General features: G+C 45.2%; 1 protein-coding gene across 2 annotated transcripts in view; it reads left to right on the forward strand.

The window, feature by feature from the left end:
- The first annotated feature begins 4,208 nt into the window (after window positions 1–4,208).
- EXPH5 (exophilin 5) overlaps window positions 4,209–19,378 on the forward strand; it is a 33,357-nt gene continuing 18,187 nt past the window's right edge. The window contains exon 1 of one of the 2 annotated variants that reach the window (XM_031606194.2): window positions 4,209–4,415. In XM_031606194.2, the coding sequence (XP_031462054.2) occupies window positions 4,297–4,415 (119 nt within the window). In that variant the 5' untranslated portion in view covers window positions 4,209–4,296. Of the gene's footprint in view, window positions 4,416–8,715; window positions 8,832–19,378 lie in introns of those variants that run through there. The other variant, XM_090133886.1, reaches the window with a different exon arrangement.

Raw genomic sequence — 19,378 nt, forward strand, 5'->3', positions numbered from 1 at the left:
ATTGCAGTAACCTGAAATATAAATGATGCACTTATTAAACAGAGTGAGAGGCACTGCCTTTGGTTTTCAGAGTATTTTTTATCAAATTATTTTGGACTTAGGTTGGTGCTGGAAATAATTAATTCAAACACAATAAGCAGATTTAATACATTTTAAATGACAGACGCTTCATATTTCATCTTTGCATTGCCATGAAGCCTCTTTCACTTAATGCAAGGAGTTAATTAAACAAGCCTTCACTAATCTGCATGACAATTTACACGGTTATTAGTTCAACAGGATTAGACAAGACCTTACAGTTCTTCCAAGGCTCAAGGCCAATTGCAATGAGATGCAATCAGCCCTGCTGCACATTCCCCTGTATTCCCAACTACAGATCAGCATATAGAAACAGCCCTTCTGGCTCTCTGGAGTCCTACACTTTGAAATCCTCCACTGAGAGTAAGTGGAGTTAACATCACCCATTAGTATAACAGTATTTGTAAAATCCAGTTTTTGAAGAATTTGGCCTATAATTAAGGTATGTGTGTCAGCACCCCCTTTAGTGGCACTAGCAATTAACATTACTAATAGTTGTTACTATTAGTAGTTACTAGTAGTAGTTACTAATAGTAATAACTGCAGTCTGATATCTGCAGCTTCTCCTATGCTACTTTGACCCTCTATTCCAGGTTGATAACTACCATGCTGTGTGGCAGCATCTTTCTACAAGCCTTAGTGTGTCTGCTCTGCATTCTTCTAAATAATCCCATCACTTGCTTATATATGAAATGAACATAGAACCATAAAATCATAGAATCACCAAGGTTGGAAAAGGCTTCCAGGATCATCCAGTCCAATCGTCCACCTATCACCAAATTTTCCACTAAACAATGTCCCTCACTACCACATCTAAATGCTTCTTGAACACCTCCAGGGACAGTGACACCACCACCTCCCTGGACAGCCCATTCCAGTACCTGACCACCCTTTCAGAGAAAGTTTTTCCTAACATTCAACCTGAATCTCCCCTGGTGCAACTTGAGGCCATTCCCTCTTATCCTATTGATAGTTACATGGGCGAGGATGCTGACTCCCACTTCATCACAACTTCCCTTCAGGCAGTTGTAGAGAGTGATAAGGTCACCCCTAAGCCTCCTCCAGGCTGAACAATCCCAGTTCTCTCAGCTGATTCCCATAAGCCTTGTGCTCCAGACCCTTCTCAGACCCTTCTTTGGACACTCTCCAGGGCCTCTGCATCTTTCTTGTAGTGAGGGGCCCAAAACTGAACACAGTACTCAAGCTGTGGCCTCACCAGTGCTGAGTACAAAGGGATGGTCACTTCCCTGCTCCTGCTGGCAATACTATTGCTGATGCAAGCCAGGATGCCATTGGCCTTCTTGGCCACATAGACACACTGCTGGCTCACGTTTAGACAAACGTCAACCAACACCCTCAGCTTCATTTCTTCTACACAGTCTTCCTGCCACTCTGCCCCAAGCCTGTAGCATTCTCTGGGGTTGTTGTGCCCCAAGTGCAGGATCCAGCACTTGGTCTTGTTGAATTTCATCCCACTGGCCTTAGCCCAGCTATCCCTCTGTAGGGCCTTGCTAACCCCATGCAGATTGACACTTCCTGGCAACTTGGTGTCATCTGCAAACTTACTGAGGGTGCACTCAGTAACCTCATCCAGGTCATCAACAAAGATACTGAACAGGACAGGCCCCAGTACCAAACCCTGGAGAACACCACTCCTAACTGGTCACCAGCTGGATTTAACTGCATTCACCACCACTCTCTGGGCCCGGCCTTCCAGCCAGTTCTTTACACAGCAAAGAGTGTACCTGTCCAAGCCATGGGCTGCCAGCTTCTCCAGGAGAATGCCATGGGAGACAGTGTCAACAGCTTTGCTGAAGTCTAGGCACATGGTCCACAACACCTTGGCCCTGTTCCTCTTTGTGCTTAAAATACTGTATGTATTTTACCATACCTTGGTAGTAAAAAGGCAGTTAATTAGATTACTAGAAAAGAAGAGTTACAAAAACTTATTAATATGGATTTCATTCTTTATTTACATGCAGGATAAATGCAATTACAAAATAGACAAATTCATGGGTGATGTTACACTTTTTTGTCAGGACTACAGTGACTACTTTCTAATTAAACCCTTAAGAACATCCATATACTTGCTATGTACTCTGAATGTATATATTTATGAAGAAAAAAAGCCCACAATATAACCAATCAAAGCTCACTTATAAGGCAACAGTGGGCATTGATGACGCCCTGTGTTGTGACCATGGAGAATGCCCTCCCTAGCAAAAGACATTTCTTCTGACAATTATCTGAAATCTGCCCTGCTGCTTTTCAACTGCAATGTTTGGACCAAGTTTATTCAGCGGATCAACAGAAAAGATTGTTATCATGGTTATTCTCAGCTCTGGGAGAAGCTGCGAGGCACCATGATCAGCTGCTTCCCATTCCCTGCAGGTGCCAGGTGGAAAGGGAGAGTGCTGCCCAACCCTCTGCCTGGGAGAGTCCTGGGGGAAATTCTGTGCAGTTGGCCTCTTCTGATGGAACACAGCCACTAAGAAGGCACAAAAGAAAGAGGCTGTGGCTTGGCATTCCTTCTGTGTAGCTACCTTCCCTTTGAAAGCAGAAAAGAAAGGCCAAGATGGCTGGTACGATGGCTGAGTGAGTAATGAAACAGTCACTCTATGCTCAGCACAACAGAACAGGGAGGGCAGGATGTTTACCCTAAGAGAAGAGAGGTCTGCAAGCTTGATGACTGCGGCTCTTGCATCTGCTGAAATAACAGGTTTGGACCTTACCAAGAAGCACATCCCATACCCTAATAGAAATCCACTGGGTCTTTTCTCTGTGGGAGACATTTTCTTTCTGCATCTTCTAAACAGCATAACTTTCCACAGCTTCCATTACATTTCCATTGTCTGATAGCCTTCTTTTTGTTGTTTTGTTACCAGGAATTGAAAAGTTCCTCTTTGGGCTGCCAAGTGATGCCAGGAGATACCCCAAAACAAGGAACCTTCTAGAATGTGCTATCCATGTTGTTCTGAGGACCTTATTTTCACCTGCACAGCATGATTTCCCAGTGGGAAAGTGTTCCTCTGCGGCCCCACATCAGCCCACAGTATGGGATGGGAAGGCAGCTGCATGCATCATGCTGTGTTGATGTTCCCACTGCCTGTTTTCCGTAGAAGCAAGTGTGCCTGCTTTTCCTTGCACCTGTGATCACATCTACGATGACATCTAACATATTTCAATGGACATTTTAGTACTATTGTTTTGGATTTGTGGGACAAGGTTTTGGAGGGGGGCTGCAGGGATGGCTCTGTGAGGAGCGCCCATCAGTGCCCCATGTCAGAGCAGAGCAGCTCCAACCATTCCAGCAGGGACCCACTAGGCAGAGCTGAGCCATGAGCGATGCTGGGTACGCCTCTCAATCTGAGAGCAGATTGAAGGGAAGGAATCAGTGCTGTGCAAGTGCAACTGGGAGAAAGGCGTGAGAGTCACTGTATGGGAGTCCAACAGCCCGCCAGGGTGACACCACCACAACCAGGCTGCCAGGGATGGCAGGCACATGCTCAGGTCACATCTCTGCTCTGTTCACACCAGAGTGGAGCTGCAGCTGCCAGAATAAAGTTACTTAACAGTGTCAGGGCAAGGGGCAATGGTCTCAAATTGTGCCTGGGAAGGTTCAGGTTGGATATTAGGAAAAACATCTCAGGAAAAGTGGTGAGGCAGTGGCACAGGCTGCCCAGGGAGGTGGCGCAGTCACCATCCCTGGGGGTGTTCACAAAACGTTTGGATGTGGTTAGTGGGCATGGTGGGGATGGGTTGATGGTTGGACGGATGATCTTAATGGTCTTTTCCAATCTCAATGATTCTATGATTCTAGATATGCTCATCACAGAAAGGTTAAGAACTCCTTGCCTATTTCTTCCTGAAAACTTCCAGCACTGCTACCACAAGCCACCCTCCGGCCCGAGCGAGCGCCCGGGGCGGCACGGCGCAGCCGGGACAAGAGGAATCCCGCGCACAGCTCCGCTCCGTCCCGCCCGCGGGCACAGAGCAGCAGCTCCGGCTGCGGAGCCACCTCCTCCCCGCCTCGCCGGGCCGGGCCGGGAGGGAGGGAGGCGCGGAGGGCGCGGCGGGGCGGTGCGGCAGAGGGCCGCGGTGCGGGCGCGGGGCGGCAGCCGTCCCGCCGGGCTCGGCCATGCGGGAGTCGCGCCGCACTGCGAGGGGCTCCGCGCCGCCCGCCGCCCTCCGGTCGCCCGCAGGGAGATAAGCCAAACCATGAGCGCGGCTCCCCAGCGGCCGGACCTCAGTTTTTTAAGCGAGGAGGAAGCCAGGACGATTTTTCAGGTGCTGCAGAGGGACTCGGAGCTGCGGCGGGCGGAGAAGGACAGAGTGAGGTACTGCGAGCAGGTCGGGGCGGCGCGGTCCCGGCGGGACCGGCACAGGCGCAGGCAGCCTCGGGGCCCCGCGTGTTGTGGCAGCGCGGCTGGGAGGCAGCGGGGCGGCGGGCTCTGGCTTTGGCGTCGTCGGTTTTCCCCGCTGGTGGGGGAACGCCGTGCGTGGCGGCGGGGCGGCGCTGCGGGGCCCTGCGGGACGGAGGGTGCGTTCAGGTGCGCGCGTCCTTGGGCGAGCCGTGTAGGACAGCCGCGTGCCATCACCGACGCTCTCTGTTGACAGTGAAAGCGAGGGTCAAGGAACTAATAAAAGATAGGATTATCACTTAGCTTTAGAGGTGATTATTTCCCTCTCCGTGTGAAGTTCCCGGTGCCTCGCAGGCTGTGTGCAAGTGAAGGCGCCGTCCTCTCACCTTGGAGTCGTGAACTGCTTGGAGTTGGAAGGGCCCTGGAAAGGCTGTCTGGCCCAAGTCCCCCGCAGTGAACAGGGACACTGCAGCACCTGAGGCTCTGCTCACTAATAGCACACTCATGTTAGCTATGGAAGGAACATTAAGGGGTAATGTTTCTGTCCAGTTGGGTTCTCTGCTGGCTGTTTTTAGCTGTTCGAAGGCTCAAGAAACAATAGCTGGCTCTGGAATTCAGGGCTTCCATCTGCCGCCAGCTCTGTGCTTGTGCTTCCATCGGCTGCTGGCTGGGTGTCATGGCTCAGCCCCACACAGCCTTCTGCTGGCTGCCCCACAGCAGGATGGGGAGAGAATCAAAACCAGGAAAATGTGCAAGAATTCATGGCCTGAGGTAAGGACAGTTTAATAAGAAAGGGAAAACAGGAAAAAAAAAAAAAAGAATTTTGAAAACCACAAGTGATGCACAACGCAGTTGCTTCCTGCCCACTGACTGATGATGCTCAGCCAGTCCCTGAGCAGCAGCTACACCTCCACTGTCACTGCTCAGTGAGATGCTACATGATATGGGGTATCCCTTTGTCCAGTTTGAATCTGGTGCCCTGGTTCTGTCCCCTACCAGCTCCTGAGTGACCCCAACCCCTCTCAGAAGGGGGAGAAGCAGAAGCGTCTGATTCAGTGTGAGCACTGCTCAGTAACAACTGAAACATCGCTGTGTTAGCGATGTGTTTGCATTACTCTCGCCCTAAATCCAAAACGGAGCACCACACCAGGAAGAAAATTGACTTTATCCCGGCTGAAACCAGCACATTGTTGACAAAAAGGGATCTCTCTTCATGCAAAGGCTGTCAAAATCAGCTGATGGCATGAGAAGACATTTCTGGTGATGCTGTACTGAGATGAAGCCTACTTTAAATCGCTGTTGAAGAGACATTGGGAAAGATAGGTTAAGTGTTTATGATTAAGGTGCCAAAATGAAATCTAGGTTAAAGTCCTGGTTCTGTCAAAGGCTTTGTAAGTGTCCTTGGGCAAGCTCTTAATCACTTCATCCTAATAAAAGTACTTTCCTCCTCACTCCACTTGTCTACCTGGTCTCACATAGCCTTTAAGCCCTTCAGGCCAGGGGAGTCCCATCACAAACAGTCTTTGTGGTGCTGCTATTATAATCTAAGTAATAACAGCAATGGCCCTGGAGGGCCTAGTCCTGCTGTTCTTATATGGCCACAGTGAGCTTCAGAGACTCCAAACAAAATCACATTTGCTCCTCTCAAGATCATATGCCTGCCCCCTTGTCTCCAATTTATTCTTATTACTATTCTGATATTCTGATAATTAACTTTGTACACTATTTTTCAGTTCTAAGATTTTAAAACAATGCCTGGGCACTGCTTCAGCTCACCCCCATGGTGCTTCTGAAATGTAATTCTCAAGGTTTGATTTATGCCATGAATCCAGTGGGGTGTATGGGAGGTGATGTGCAGTGGGAAAAGATTTCATCAATATGACTTCTGTGCATGGAGGCACCAAGGAGAGGTGTGCCCCACTCTGCTCTTAGGCATGCTTTTTGAAAGAGCAACCAGGAGCTGGACAGAACTGGGGAGCAAGTTAACAACAAGTGGGCTCAAGTCTGCTCAGTGCCCCCTCTGCTTACAGTATAACATATTCCTGTGTAGATTAATTTGTCTCAGACAGATAGAAGGAATGAAGAGTTTCCTCATGGACCACAAATCGAATTCCAGCAACTGTACTGCTCTTATGCATTCTGGTTGGTGTCAAACAAGTGAGCATATAGCTGTCTGCAAATCTCTTGAAAGATCAATGAAACATTGAAATCCATTCCCAAATACAACTCACCCTGGATGTAAAAGGAAAAAAAAAAAAAAAAAGGCAGGAGCAGGCTTTTGTCTTTTTATCAACTGCTTTTGCTGCAGGTACTAAGTTCTGCGTTCAAAAGATGCATGCAGGCTGGCTCACCTTGTCCAGCAAATGACAATTAGAGGAGCTGATTGTCACACAAATACAAATGTATTGCGGTGCAGCATGAAATGAAATGTGTACAGGGGGCTGCTTTATATGTCACTTCATACAGCCCTCCCCAGCTCCTTTTCTACAGCTCCCCAAGGAGGGGAAGCAGAGAGAGGTGCCGGGCTGTGCTCTGGGGAGCTGATGGCATGATGGGAACAGCACAAAACTGCACCAGGGAGGATCAGACTGGGCATTAGGAAGCATGTCTGTACCATGAGGGTTGGTCAGACACTGGGATGGCCTTCCCAGAAAGGTGGTTGATAACCCACAGTTGTCAGTGTTCAAGAGGCATATGGATAATGCCCTCAACAATATGCTTTAGCTTTTGGTTAGCCTTAGTCAGGCAGTTGGATGAGATGACTTGGAAGGTCCCTACTCACCTTTGTGGCCTTTGTGTGGAGCTGAACGTGTGACCTTTGCAGCTGTTTGTGCCATTTCTGCAGCTGTGGGCTCAGCAGGAGCTGAGACTCTGCTTGGTGCTCTCCATTCCCATTCCCCCACGACATACCTTCTGGGTACCTCCAGCCCTTTCTCTGCTCCTTAGAGCTTGGCAGGCCCCACACTTCTGTGTGAAGCTTTCAGGACCTCTCAGTTTTACTCTCCCTTTTATTCAGAAACGGACTGTGACCTGTCGGACTTCCACTTGTTCCTGTTCCCGATGTCCAGCAGGGCTCCTGCTGTGTTCCGGGCCGTGGATTCCCATGACTGCCTTTTTTTTCGCCTGTTTTCTTCTCTCTAGTGCCCTCCCGTGGCCATTGTGAACAATAATACCTTTGAGTAGCTACTGCGAACAGCTGAGCTTCTCCCGTGAAAGAGGCTGAGAGAGGCTGCAGCAGCCGGCTTTGGTGTAACTCATATGACTGTACACACACTGCCATGCACTCTGAAATTACAGAAACTTAATAGTAAGTACTTGCTGCATAATTCAAAACAAGCAAACAAAAACTATTAGTTTTGGGCTTGGGTAACACCCAGCTTCAGTATTCTTGTTGTTCATCAAATCCAGTCTTATTCACAATACTCCTTTGGAGGAAAATTCACGTATCATAAGCATTAATGTTGGAGAGAAGAAATGAATGGAATATGTGATCTAATTACAGTATTAAAAACAGAAGACTAACTCTGTCACAAAAGACTGTTTCAGTCAACGTGGTTATGAAACTGATGAACTTGTAGATGCCTGTGGAAGCAGGTTCCTTCTCCTAAATACTCCAATCACAGCCAGATGCCTATGAGGAGACAGGGAGGCATCCAGCTTCTTCATGGTTTGGCATTATGTTCAATTGGGTCCCTGGCAGTTCAGTTTCCATAAGGATACACCAGATGCTTGCAGTAGATGCAGGTAATGATACCACGGATCAGCTTTTCACACACAGTGGAATAGGCTTAAAAATTATGACATAAAAGCACTCCAGATCTCTTTTGACTTCTGGTTTCAAGGCTTCAGGGTACACCCAGACGACGTTCTCAAAGCTTTGTTTTCCAGCTGCTTCCAGGGGACAGAAGTTGAAAAGAAGATTTGACAGCTGATATTTACATGTGGAGCCCCAGGTACCAAAAGGCTTAACAAACCTGTAGGTGCTTCTCTTTTCTGTCCTTTCTCCAAGAAACTGATGGCAGGGTAACCATGGAGGCTTCCAGTCCCTTCAGGACAGCACTCACTGGCAGCTTGGCAAGGGACTGGCAGGCGGTCACTCAGGAAGACTCTGTTGCAGTAGGACATCAAACTATGGAATACAGAGGTGGAGCTGCTGCCTTTAATCTCTGGGGAGCTCCTCCCTCTGCTGCTTGTGGAAGGCAGGCAGTGCCTCAGCAGGTGTCCTCCCAGCTAGCCGTGGGGCTGCTGGTCCCTCTGGCTGCCTGAGCAGGTGCTCAGGGTTGGCATGGAAATGCTCCTCTATCACTGAAACAGCACAGAGAGCCAAGAGAGCAACAGTTGGGACAAGAGGAGCAAGGAGATATGGAGCTAACTACTTAAAAGAGGCAGCAGGTAGGGGACTGTGGCATGGTGGAGAGGTAGCTGGTTTACTGGCATTAGGAAAAAAAATGAATAGTTGGGAGTTACTGCATGTGGGATATAGGTTAACCGAGAATGGATTTAAGCAGGCTGAAGTGCTCTGTGTTGTTTAATTGATTGTGTTGTTTAATTGATTGTTTAACATTTAGGATATTCTTCTGTATCATGTAATGCGCTCTACTATGACTACGTAGGATAGCTTTCTGTCACTTTAATTTATTAATCTGAGAAAAAGAGAAAGGCTATTATCTTCACTTTCAAATGAGACGCTTAAATTAACAGGCAACTGAGCAGGGAATTGAACCTACCTCCCCGGCTAGAAGCTTCCTGATCATGTTTCTAGAAAAAACTATGCCTGTATTATGTGAGAAGTGGTTTTGTTTGTGTGTTGTGTTGTTTTGTTTTCTAGAAGGAATGAAAAAAAATAATTTTCAGCCTCCAAGCATATTTCAGGCATCAGCCTGTCAGTGAATTAAAATTGAGAAAGCAAAAAAAAGAGGAAAAAGAAATTGAGCTTTTGGTGGAGAAGAGCTCTCAATCCTATTGCTTTAATTTGTTTTGCTTATTTCCAGGTTGGTTTATGTGATTTTTAATTTGCATATGTAGCAGAGGAGAGGTTTGTTTTCATTTTATCCTCCCATTTAAAGATGAAAGCAAAAGAAATTAATTGAGAGAAACTTTGAGCATTACTCATTGCTCCTCTCTTGGTGACCCATTGACAGCATATAATTCTTGGGGGAAAGATGAATCCCCTCCTTACTTTGTTCTAGATGAGCTCTACAACAAATAATTTGGATGCAGTTATTTTTACAAGAGCTGTTCTCATTGCCTTACAGGACATCATTTACAGCATCCGTCCTTTGCTGCAACTAATTCTTCATTGTATTCTCTTGGCTGACATTTTCTCTCACGGGTCTGATGATAGAAGATGGCAATAAAACACTGTGTAGGAATTTTTTTTTTTCATACTCCTAACCTCAGAAGCATTTATTGCAAAGGTGCAGCCATACTCAGCCCCCCTCCCGGTGCTTCAGTTATTCTGCAAGCAAATTATTCTGTCTTGCTTACATTTTGAGAGGTCTATCACTTCATTCTTTAACCCTAATTTTGGCATGTTCACAGAGGTATCTGCTTAGAGAGTCAGAATAACTTACTTGGTGAAAGATTTAGATAGGGCCCCAACTCCTTAAAATTAGAAATAGTTTTTAGAATCAACCCCAAAGTACCCATAATCAGCGTGGGTGGGAAGAGCAGGATACCAGGGCACCAGCACTCAGGAATACTGTGGTTTCATTGGCACTCCCTCCCTGAACAAGGCATTAATAAAGAAATTCTTTCATAAGAATTACTCCGCCCTTGATGTTCCAGGGCATGATTGCCCTATTGTGTCTTGTTTGTGAAGGAGATGCTATTATTATTTACTCCTGATAATGTGCCACTGGCATGGTTAGTGGTTTGTAAACACTCATGAAAACAGGTCCTTGAAGCCCTGAAGGGAGAATACACTAGCAATGTAAATAGAAGCAAAAGTGACAGGAAACACTGCAATGCAAAAATGTTTTCTCAGTTTGGTAAACGATTACTGTGACAAGTAATCCCACTCTGAGACTCCTTTTGTTTAAAAAGGAATTGCTTGCCATAATCCAAGACAAATGGTGAAGCTGCTTATCAAAATACTGCTAGAATTTTTCTTTATGGCTGTTTTTCAATGATAATAGTATGTTGCAGAGAGGCTTGAAGAAGAGGAAGGTGACTTTACATGAGCTGAGGAGGGGCAGGTGGATTGCAGGCTGTGGTGGAGTGGTGGACGGACACAGCTGCCATTTTCTGTTGTGCTTTTAGCATTATAGACTTGTTCTGTTTAACCCAGTGCCTGATAACTTGTTTCATGTTTAAAGAGCAGGGTTCAGGTGGCATTGCTGCTGGATTTCTGTTCTCTGGTCATAAGAAACTTACTTCAGTGTTGGGACAGGTTGATCCTTTCCTCCAGAGCTGTGCACTTGTTTGTGTTGTTGGTCAGGAATTGTGGTGGCAGAGTTGGGCCCAGGAAGACCACAAAAAGCTGTGTTACCTTTGGAGGAGCCTGTCTGGTTGGGCATCTGTGTGTGTCTGCCTTCCTCGTACTGTCCAGGCGATGCTCCCTGGAAGCCAGGGTTGCAGAATCCATGGGTGTCCCCATGGGGGACATCAGCGGGAGGCCTCGCCACCAGGGCCTGTTCCATCCCAAAGCTGGGAGCAGCCCCAGCCCATTGCCAGATAAGGCCATCGTGACACAGCAGGGCCAAGATCAGGCCAGGTGATGCTGGCTGGGGTTGGCTACGGCCCAGTGATGGCCAGGCAGGCTGAGGCTGACATGGCCAGCAGGAGCCACACAGTGATGTCAGCCTGTGGTCCAGGCCCGGATCAGCAGGGCTGTGGCCTTGCACAGCTGTGACACATCTGGGCTGTGGCTCAGGCACAGCACAGTGGGACAGCCTCCACTTAAAAGCAGCTCCTGGGGGAAGGAGGGGCAGCTCTGGCTGAGGCCTCTGGCTTGCTTCACATGAGCTTTCTCCTAGGCCACCAGCTCTGCCTTTCCTGGCATTCAGGCAGCCAGACCCACAGGATTGGGCAGGAAGTGCTATGAGCTCTTCCATCCAGGCTCATTCACTCAGAGGCCTTGTGCCAGAATATGCATTGTGCCATGAAGTGTGCATTTTCAAGTGATAAATGGTAAAAATGAAAAACAAGATGATGTCGATGATTATTACTATATAGACCACTTGCTGATGTCAGTTGGAATGTCAGGAAGAAGGCATTTGTTAAGACATATGAGACTTAAACCCAGGGTTGCCTTTAAGCTTATGAATAGGTAGCTTCTAAGTCCAAACTTAATGAAAAAAGTAGAATTAATTTGGTTTTGTCTACCTGGATAAATTGACTAGGTCACAAGAATGAGTAGATCATTAAAGTGACAGCATTGCATGCTGATGCAGAAGAGTCTGATTTGGTTAATTTTTCCATGGAGCGGTGAACCGGTTAAGGACTCATGCATCTTGTAGAAAGCCTCCTTGCTTCCTAGGTTTGAGTTCTGTTATAGTAATGTTTCCATGTCCTCAGCAGCCTCTCTCTCCACCACAGTTCAAGTCACTGGTACTCCAAAAGGTAATGCCTGTGCTGCCTGTTGTTGCGTTAAAAAAGGGATGACTATTGGTTTGTGGTGAGCAGCCCTGGAAGGACCTCAGAAATGTCTTCAGGCTCTGCCAGTTTGTATATTTTCAGTGTTCTGAACAGCTTCAGGTCCTTGCATTTGTTTCAGGAGTATTAAATTAGTTCTGCCAGGCAGTGAAAAAAGTGTTGCACAGGAACAGGGCCAATTCATGTTCATAGCGGCTGGGTATCTCCCCCAGTACAGGCACAGCTGTGCTCCACTGTTTTCAGGTTATGTGTGTCCTGTAGTCCTGTGAAAGATGGCAACGTGCTGGAATACACACCTTGCATCCCTTGTAGTTGTGGCACTTGGGGAAACCTGACTAACAGTTGGGAGCAAAGTCCATTAGGCTGAATGTCAAGTCTTCAGCTGACATTCAGTAGTTTGTATCAGATCACAGAATCATCATAAATACTGTTTTGACAACATTTGTAGGATGTTGCATGCATCTGTCTCCTTTTCACTTTTGTTAGTGATTTATGTATACCAAGTTTAATCATCCTTTAGAGTCATTTTGCTCTCTGAACCTAATTTTCAAATCAAGCGGAGTTTGAGCCTTTGGCACAGATACTTTGTTTTCTTCTGTGTTCTATAACCTTTGCAGGACTTTACAGTCCAGGGACAGACCTAAGTTCAGAATTTTCCTGTTCTGGTTTTTATATTTAAAAATGATTTAATTTCTTAGTGCTGACAGTCTGAAACTTTTCGCAACATACGAATTCGATGTATAAAATGTATTAAATAAAGCAGGGGAAAACTTTTCCTAGAGATTTGTGCATCTAAATGTTCATATTAAAAGTGTTTCTAATCCTTATTTGTAGCTAGACCATCCTGTTAACACTGTTAAATGTAATAAGCTGTACTTAAATGCCTGCATTTTAAATTCCTACTTGGACCTGTACTCTTTTAATCAGTCTTACCTTAAAAATATTTAGATATGCATATTGGTACCACAGTTGCCAAACACATCAAAAACACCAAATAAAAGCTAAGAGTAAATGATGAAAAGTGCAGTCTATTTTTACTTCATCATATATAAATTACACACAATTTAATTTGTGCTTTGATTAATCACCCAATTGTATTACTTCTGCTTGCTTCATGTGTGGATTCCTAGCAAAGTGGGCCTGAGATCTTGGAGAGCTGCGGCAGCATGGCTGGAGGTCTTGGTGTTCTGTTCCTTCCCTTATTGTAGTCTTGAATGAACTTAGATATGTATTTGTATCTTAATATTAAGATATTTATATAATTTATGTATGTGTATTTAGATTACTAAAAGAATTATGTGTTTCCTGAGATGTGATAAATTAGGAGATTGTAAGCCTCTGTATCAAGGGCTGTATAAGTATGTAATATGTATCAGTGTTATATTTTCAGATAAAAAAAAATCCATTCTGTGAAATTTTAGAGTTTTCATCCATTCCCTTAACTTAAAGCAGCGTAAACAAGGCTTTTGTTGTGTTGCAGTAACACATAAACAAGATATGCACACATCATAACCTTCTATATTACATCTGCTGACCCCGATTCTTGCTTCAGGTCTGTGAGACTCTGCAGTTGCCTGAGGTTGCAAAGGTGTATTTTGAGATCCTTAGGCTTCAAGATCAGCCCTATGCCAGCAGACATCTAAGGAAATACTTCTCTGAGAGAGAGGTCAGGTGCTGGAATGGGCTGCACAAGGGGATGGTGGAGTCACTCACCCTGGAGGTGTTCAAGAAATATTTAGATGTTGCACTGAGGGACATGGTTTAGTGGAAAATACTGGTGATAGGCGAACAGTTGGACTGGATGATCCTAGAGGTCTTTTCCAACCTTGGTGATTCTATTATTAGATCTGTAGTTTCCAAATTGTATAGACCTGTCCAGGTCCGTTGTCCAGAAATTTGTTTGCAGAGGTGGAACCTTTGTCTTTGGAACCAAGTTCCATTTATTCAGCATTCTCATCTGGCCTGTTTCTTTTGCCTTATTTCTCTTGTATTGTTAACAAGGAAAGGTTTTAAATGAAGAAAGTAATACAGTAACACAAAGAACAGCATCTACATTGTACGTCTTTGTAAGGCAGTTTAAATTTATAGCTGAGCTGTAAATTACTTGCAGAGATGACTGTCTCTAAGCATGCTATCAATATTTGTAAAAGGTCCCACAATCAACTAGCAGCTCTGCCCTTGAAGAGTAAATAGGTTGACTGTTAATCATTACCCTCAAATTAAACTGGGACACCTAAGAAAACCTGATTCCCAGCCTCCCATCCCATCTACCCTTCCAGTCTTCGTGTTATCTCTACAAGCAGATTTGTCTCAGATTTCCCCACATGTATGAGCCCCACTGATCTGTGTGCTGAAGTACACTGATAAATGTACAGTTCAAAGATCTAGGATTCACTGCATATGTGGGACGCATGGTATTCATCCATATTTCTGTGTAAGGCTTCCAGGACAGAAATTCAGGAGCCCAAAATGTACTTCTGTTATATAATGTCTTTGAGACTTCATCTATCCCTACTGTCAAATCAGAAACTTTGCATGGAGAATTATACTCATTGCACCTATTAGCATCTATTAATGCTAATGGAAATTCCTATTAACGAAGTCATCTCGTTAGAGATATTAATTACTACAATTCAGAAGCTATGTGACACACTTTAAAGAATGATGGGTAACCTTCCTTTCCGTTGCATCATGAATTTGTTTTGTTATTACCACATAATATTGGCAGGTAGCTTGTGAGTGTTGGCACCATAATAAAGTAATGCTTTACCTTGCCCATCTGATCTGGACCTCATTCACAGACACTATAAGTCATCTGTAAAATGTTCTCAGCTTGAAGCTTCCCACTGTTCTGCACTTCATGTAAAGGAAACAGCAGAGAATCAGCCCAGCAGAAAATGAGCCTTGCTGACGGCTGTGACATTACGGTGGTATTTGACCTCATTCACTCTTGTTGACCAGCTGCCTAAAGGACTGAAAGCTTTTATATTCTAAGTATTTAGACTCAATGAAAATACATATATTTTCTGTATATTTTCAGCCTTTTCTGTTTGTTCCAATAGGGCTGAAATAATATTTTCACTATAAACGTGGGGCAGCTGCTGAAATAATGGTTTATTGTTAAAAGCAATGTTTTGAAGCTTTGTTACATCTTGTTACACCCTCAGCTCCCGTGATCTCAATTAGCAGTGCTCTGTGCTACAAAGACAGTCATTGAGCTCCTGATTTTGGAATGTTAGTTGAGATCTTCTGATTCCTGAGCTGCCAGAGCAGAGAGAAGGTTTGTGGTCAGCATGGGAACAGACCTAACTCTGTAACTGTAGCACCTGTAGAGGTTTTGTGGGTGTTTTTTTGTTGTTGTTGTTGGTTGTTTTTTTTTTTTGCTCCAAAGGTGCCATTCTGTGTTCTTGCCCTGAGGACGGAAGCTGGAGGTGGAAATGGAGCATTGGATTTGGTGAAGGAGAACAGTAGCTAGAAAAGAAGTCTGTAGTATATTCATTGTGTATAGTTTCATGTAATAAATAAACACTTTGGGGAAAAAAAGCAGAAGTTGTAGCCCATGTACAGTGTGGCTTGAGTTAAAAAATAATGACACAAAAGACGTGAATTGCAGAGTGGAAAGAAGGAAAGAAGTATTCAGCACACAGGAAGAGTCTGATGGTAATGATTGTGCTTGCTGATAGTCTCGCTGTCTTTGTGGGTTGAGTGTAATCAGTGCTGCTCACTATTCCTTCCCTCTGAGAGTTCTGAAGCTTTGTCAAGTGTGACAGGAATTTTACAAATATATTTACGTATTAAAGAAAATTCCTGGGTCACGTTTTGTATTTTTCTGCTTTTTAATAAGTAGAAGAGAGGTGGGAGTAGAAGGATTTTCCCATGAGCAAACAGGGTGGGGCTTCAGTAAGGGCACAAAAAGTGCCCTGCCTTTAACACACATGTTCCCTGTCTACATCCCTGACACATACAACCAGATATAGTGCATGGCTCTGGTGTCCGTTGTCAATGAATTGCTCTGGGGACAAAATGATGTCTGCTGTTTGCATCTGTCTGCTTAGCTAACCCTACTTGCAGCTTGAAAAGGTACTATGGAGGGTTGGTATCCAAGTTTGTGTCTATGGGACTTCTTCCTCATACAATGCACAGCCTGGGAGGAAAAACTACAAAGATAAATTCCCTTTTTACTCTCTCCCCACTTCCTTCTCTTGATTTTGCACATTTTCAGCATCTAAATATTTAGGGACAATTACAATCCCACTGCCGTCAGTCCAAGTGGGATTGACAACATACTCACATAGTTCAGTGCCAGGCTGTGAAAGCTTTCCCCTGTCCTTATGGTGAACCTTGCTTGGGATTTGCAGTTCCTCCTCTCCATCGTGCAGTGTCGCCACTAGGTGACTCCCCAGCAGCTGCTGAAGGCAGTGAAAGTTGGTCCATTGCATTTGGTGGTATTTGGGTTACAGCTGGACAAAGTGCTGAACTGGGGCAGTCTTCGGTCTTCCTTGTTGTGGCTACTACTCATTGCCCTTCCGTATGTTTAGTTTTATTGGTCGGATACTCAGACAAGTATGACTTCTGAAGGCAACTTAGTGTGTTAATAGGTGTAAAACCAATGCACAGTAAGTAACAGCAGCAGCAGTAATGAAAATGAAAAGTATGAAGAAAGCAAGTATTTGTGGGAAGAGAAAATACAACCTAACTGGTTGACTTGCATCAGCCTGAGTTAAATTCAGGCATTATTGCCAGTGCAGCGTTTTGTTAATCCAAACAGAGAAGGCCTTGATTTTTCCAGGGAGTGCTTAATTCTGCACACATAAAGGGCACTGGAAAGAACAAGTGGCTCTTCAGTTAGATCTTTCTCCACCGTCTTATCATGTGTGCATCCAAAACATTGGAGTCAGTTTTCCTCTCTGATTCATGTACTTATTTTACGTATAATAATAGAGACTATTTGCTTCACAGACATTAGCCAAATAGCAGTAAGAAAGAAAAACAAACAAAAGGTTGCTTTGATGAGAGTAAAAAAAAAATGCACATGCTACAGAGAAAGAAGTCTGCCTTAGCAAATAGGCCTACTGTCTGTCTGGCGTATTAGGAAAGAATATCTGGGCTCTCTGTGCTTATTTCTCTTCCTGGCAGGATTAACCTGATACAGAAGCTTCTTTGGCGCCTTGGAAACAGAATTTTGGGGTTCTTTGCTATGATATATGAAATGGTGGATAATTGTTTTGTTTCTTGTAGTTATTTCAGCTCTGGTAGTCTTTGATGTTGTCAGTAATACTTCTTTCTCTTTTATTTTTTTCCTGAATAAGAGGACAGGGTTAAGGTATGTCTTCAAATGATATTTTTAGAACATTAAAAGGAGCTGTAAATAAGAAAATATTCTTGCATACCCATTTTAGAGCTATCCAGGGCTGTGATAACAGCCATAGCTGTCTAAAACATTGACCAGCAATATAAATGGTAAAGATGTGAGCTCAGCCATGTGGATTTAATGCCTGCAGCAGTGGGAAGGTGGGAAGTTGAAGCAAAACGCTGGGAGGTGGCTGCTGCTTCTGGCCCTGTTCTTTAGCATCTTAGCTTCTTCTCACTGGCAAAGTGAAGAATATAAACAAAGTAAAGACACAAGCTTAGTTAGGTGACTGGTTTGCAGATAAGCTGTCCTGCTGTAGTTGCTAGCTCGTGCTTTTGGCCTTGGTTTTATGTGCAACCCTTTCAGCTTTGTCTTCCCAGACGGAGGACTTGGATTCTGGAGCAAACCCTGGTGCTTTGGCAATCCAGTGCATGTGGTTCTGCTGCTTGGTGACTGCCTCAGCTTTGCCCTCTCCTGGAGTGTATGGGAAGAGTCGCTGGGGACAAATCCTGCTACTGCTCAAACCAACAACTTCTGCTTTGACAAAAGTGGGACTGAAATGCCACTGCAAATAGCAGGAATGTCCCCAAATGTCCTATTTGGCAGTCCAGTTTCACGGCCTTACACATTTGTCTTTTACTCTATGTCCAGCATGAGTATGGTAGAGAAAAAACCTTTCCTCTTACAGCAGCAATGACAGCTCCTTATAATCCTAACAGGGAGTGGCAGGACGGCTGCACCTCATTTGACAATGTTCATGATAACCCACATGGAAGTCTGATGCATGCACCCATGTAGGTTAACTTTTCTCTAAAGAAGTCTGCATAAGAAACTCTGGGACACGCTTAAGCCAAGAAGGAAGACGTGTTTTGAAAAACACTGTGGAGGAATTGCTCTCGAGTGTCTCATTGGTTCAGATGTTGCGTAGGCTCGTTGATGGGAAAAGTTAGAGAGGTGCAGCTGCTGAGCTCACGTTGGATTGCTGCCTGCTGTGGTTTGTGGCACGGGCTCCTGGATGTCACTTGGGATGGGAGCTGCCTTTAATCCCGTGGCAGCTTTCCGGTGGTGCTGCCGGCCCTGCAGGCTGCCCTCTCCCAGGAGGAAGTGGCTCTGTGTGAAAGGAGGGGAAGGGCAGACGGAGCAGACAGGAAAGCAGGGTTAATGCATTTGGTGCAGAAGGCGCTTAGGTGTCCTGGCACTGCTACAGCACAGCGTCTCAATATGTAATTCGCAATCCGAGTAACAATAGCACTGCCTTACAGGCAAGTTCATTGCAATTTTGACTGCAGATACCATCTCCTGCTGTAATTGTTCCTCCAGACGGGCTTCCCTGGTAGTTCGTGGCCACGAGGGGCGTGCAGACCTGGCAGAGCAGGTACAGGGTGCAACGGTGCGGTTTGGCTGGGAGTCAGTGCAAACGAGAAGTGTTTAATAGTCGCACGATACTCCAATTACACATACATTAATACTATTCTGTACTCTCATAACTGTATGTATATATATAGGGTTCCATATGTGGGTGTGCATCTGTGTGTAAATACCATGCACAGGCAATAAGGGTTTATTTCATGAGCTGGTGATGACAGCAGCGTTCAAAAGCAGCATGTGCACAGGTGATGAGTACAGACAGTGCCAAACCTGTGCCAATAAAGATTTTACAGTGTTTAAATGTTAATGTCAGACTTTGTGCAAAACATCTAATATATTTTTTGGAGGTAGGCACATTCATTCAGTGCCTGATATGATGGATGCTAGAGTAAGTGAGTTTTTTGATGTTTTTCCTTCCGTCTGGAATGGGTACCTATAGAAATGATGTAAGAGCTGGAGAGCTCTCCTGGGACAATGGCATGGGAAGGATGCTGATGCAGGGAGCTGGGTGCACTCAGGGCTGCTGCCGTCAGGTGTCCCTGCTAAGCACCGTGTCACCCTTCTGCCTGCACTTCTGTACATCACTTTGTAGCTCTTCCCTTGGAAAGGGGAACAGTGAGTTCTG

The sequence above is a fragment of the Phasianus colchicus genome, chromosome 1, assembly GCF_987193195.1.
Source record: "Phasianus colchicus chromosome 1, bPhaCol1.hap1.1, whole genome shotgun sequence".
Taxonomy (NCBI): Eukaryota; Metazoa; Chordata; class Aves; order Galliformes; family Phasianidae; genus Phasianus; species Phasianus colchicus.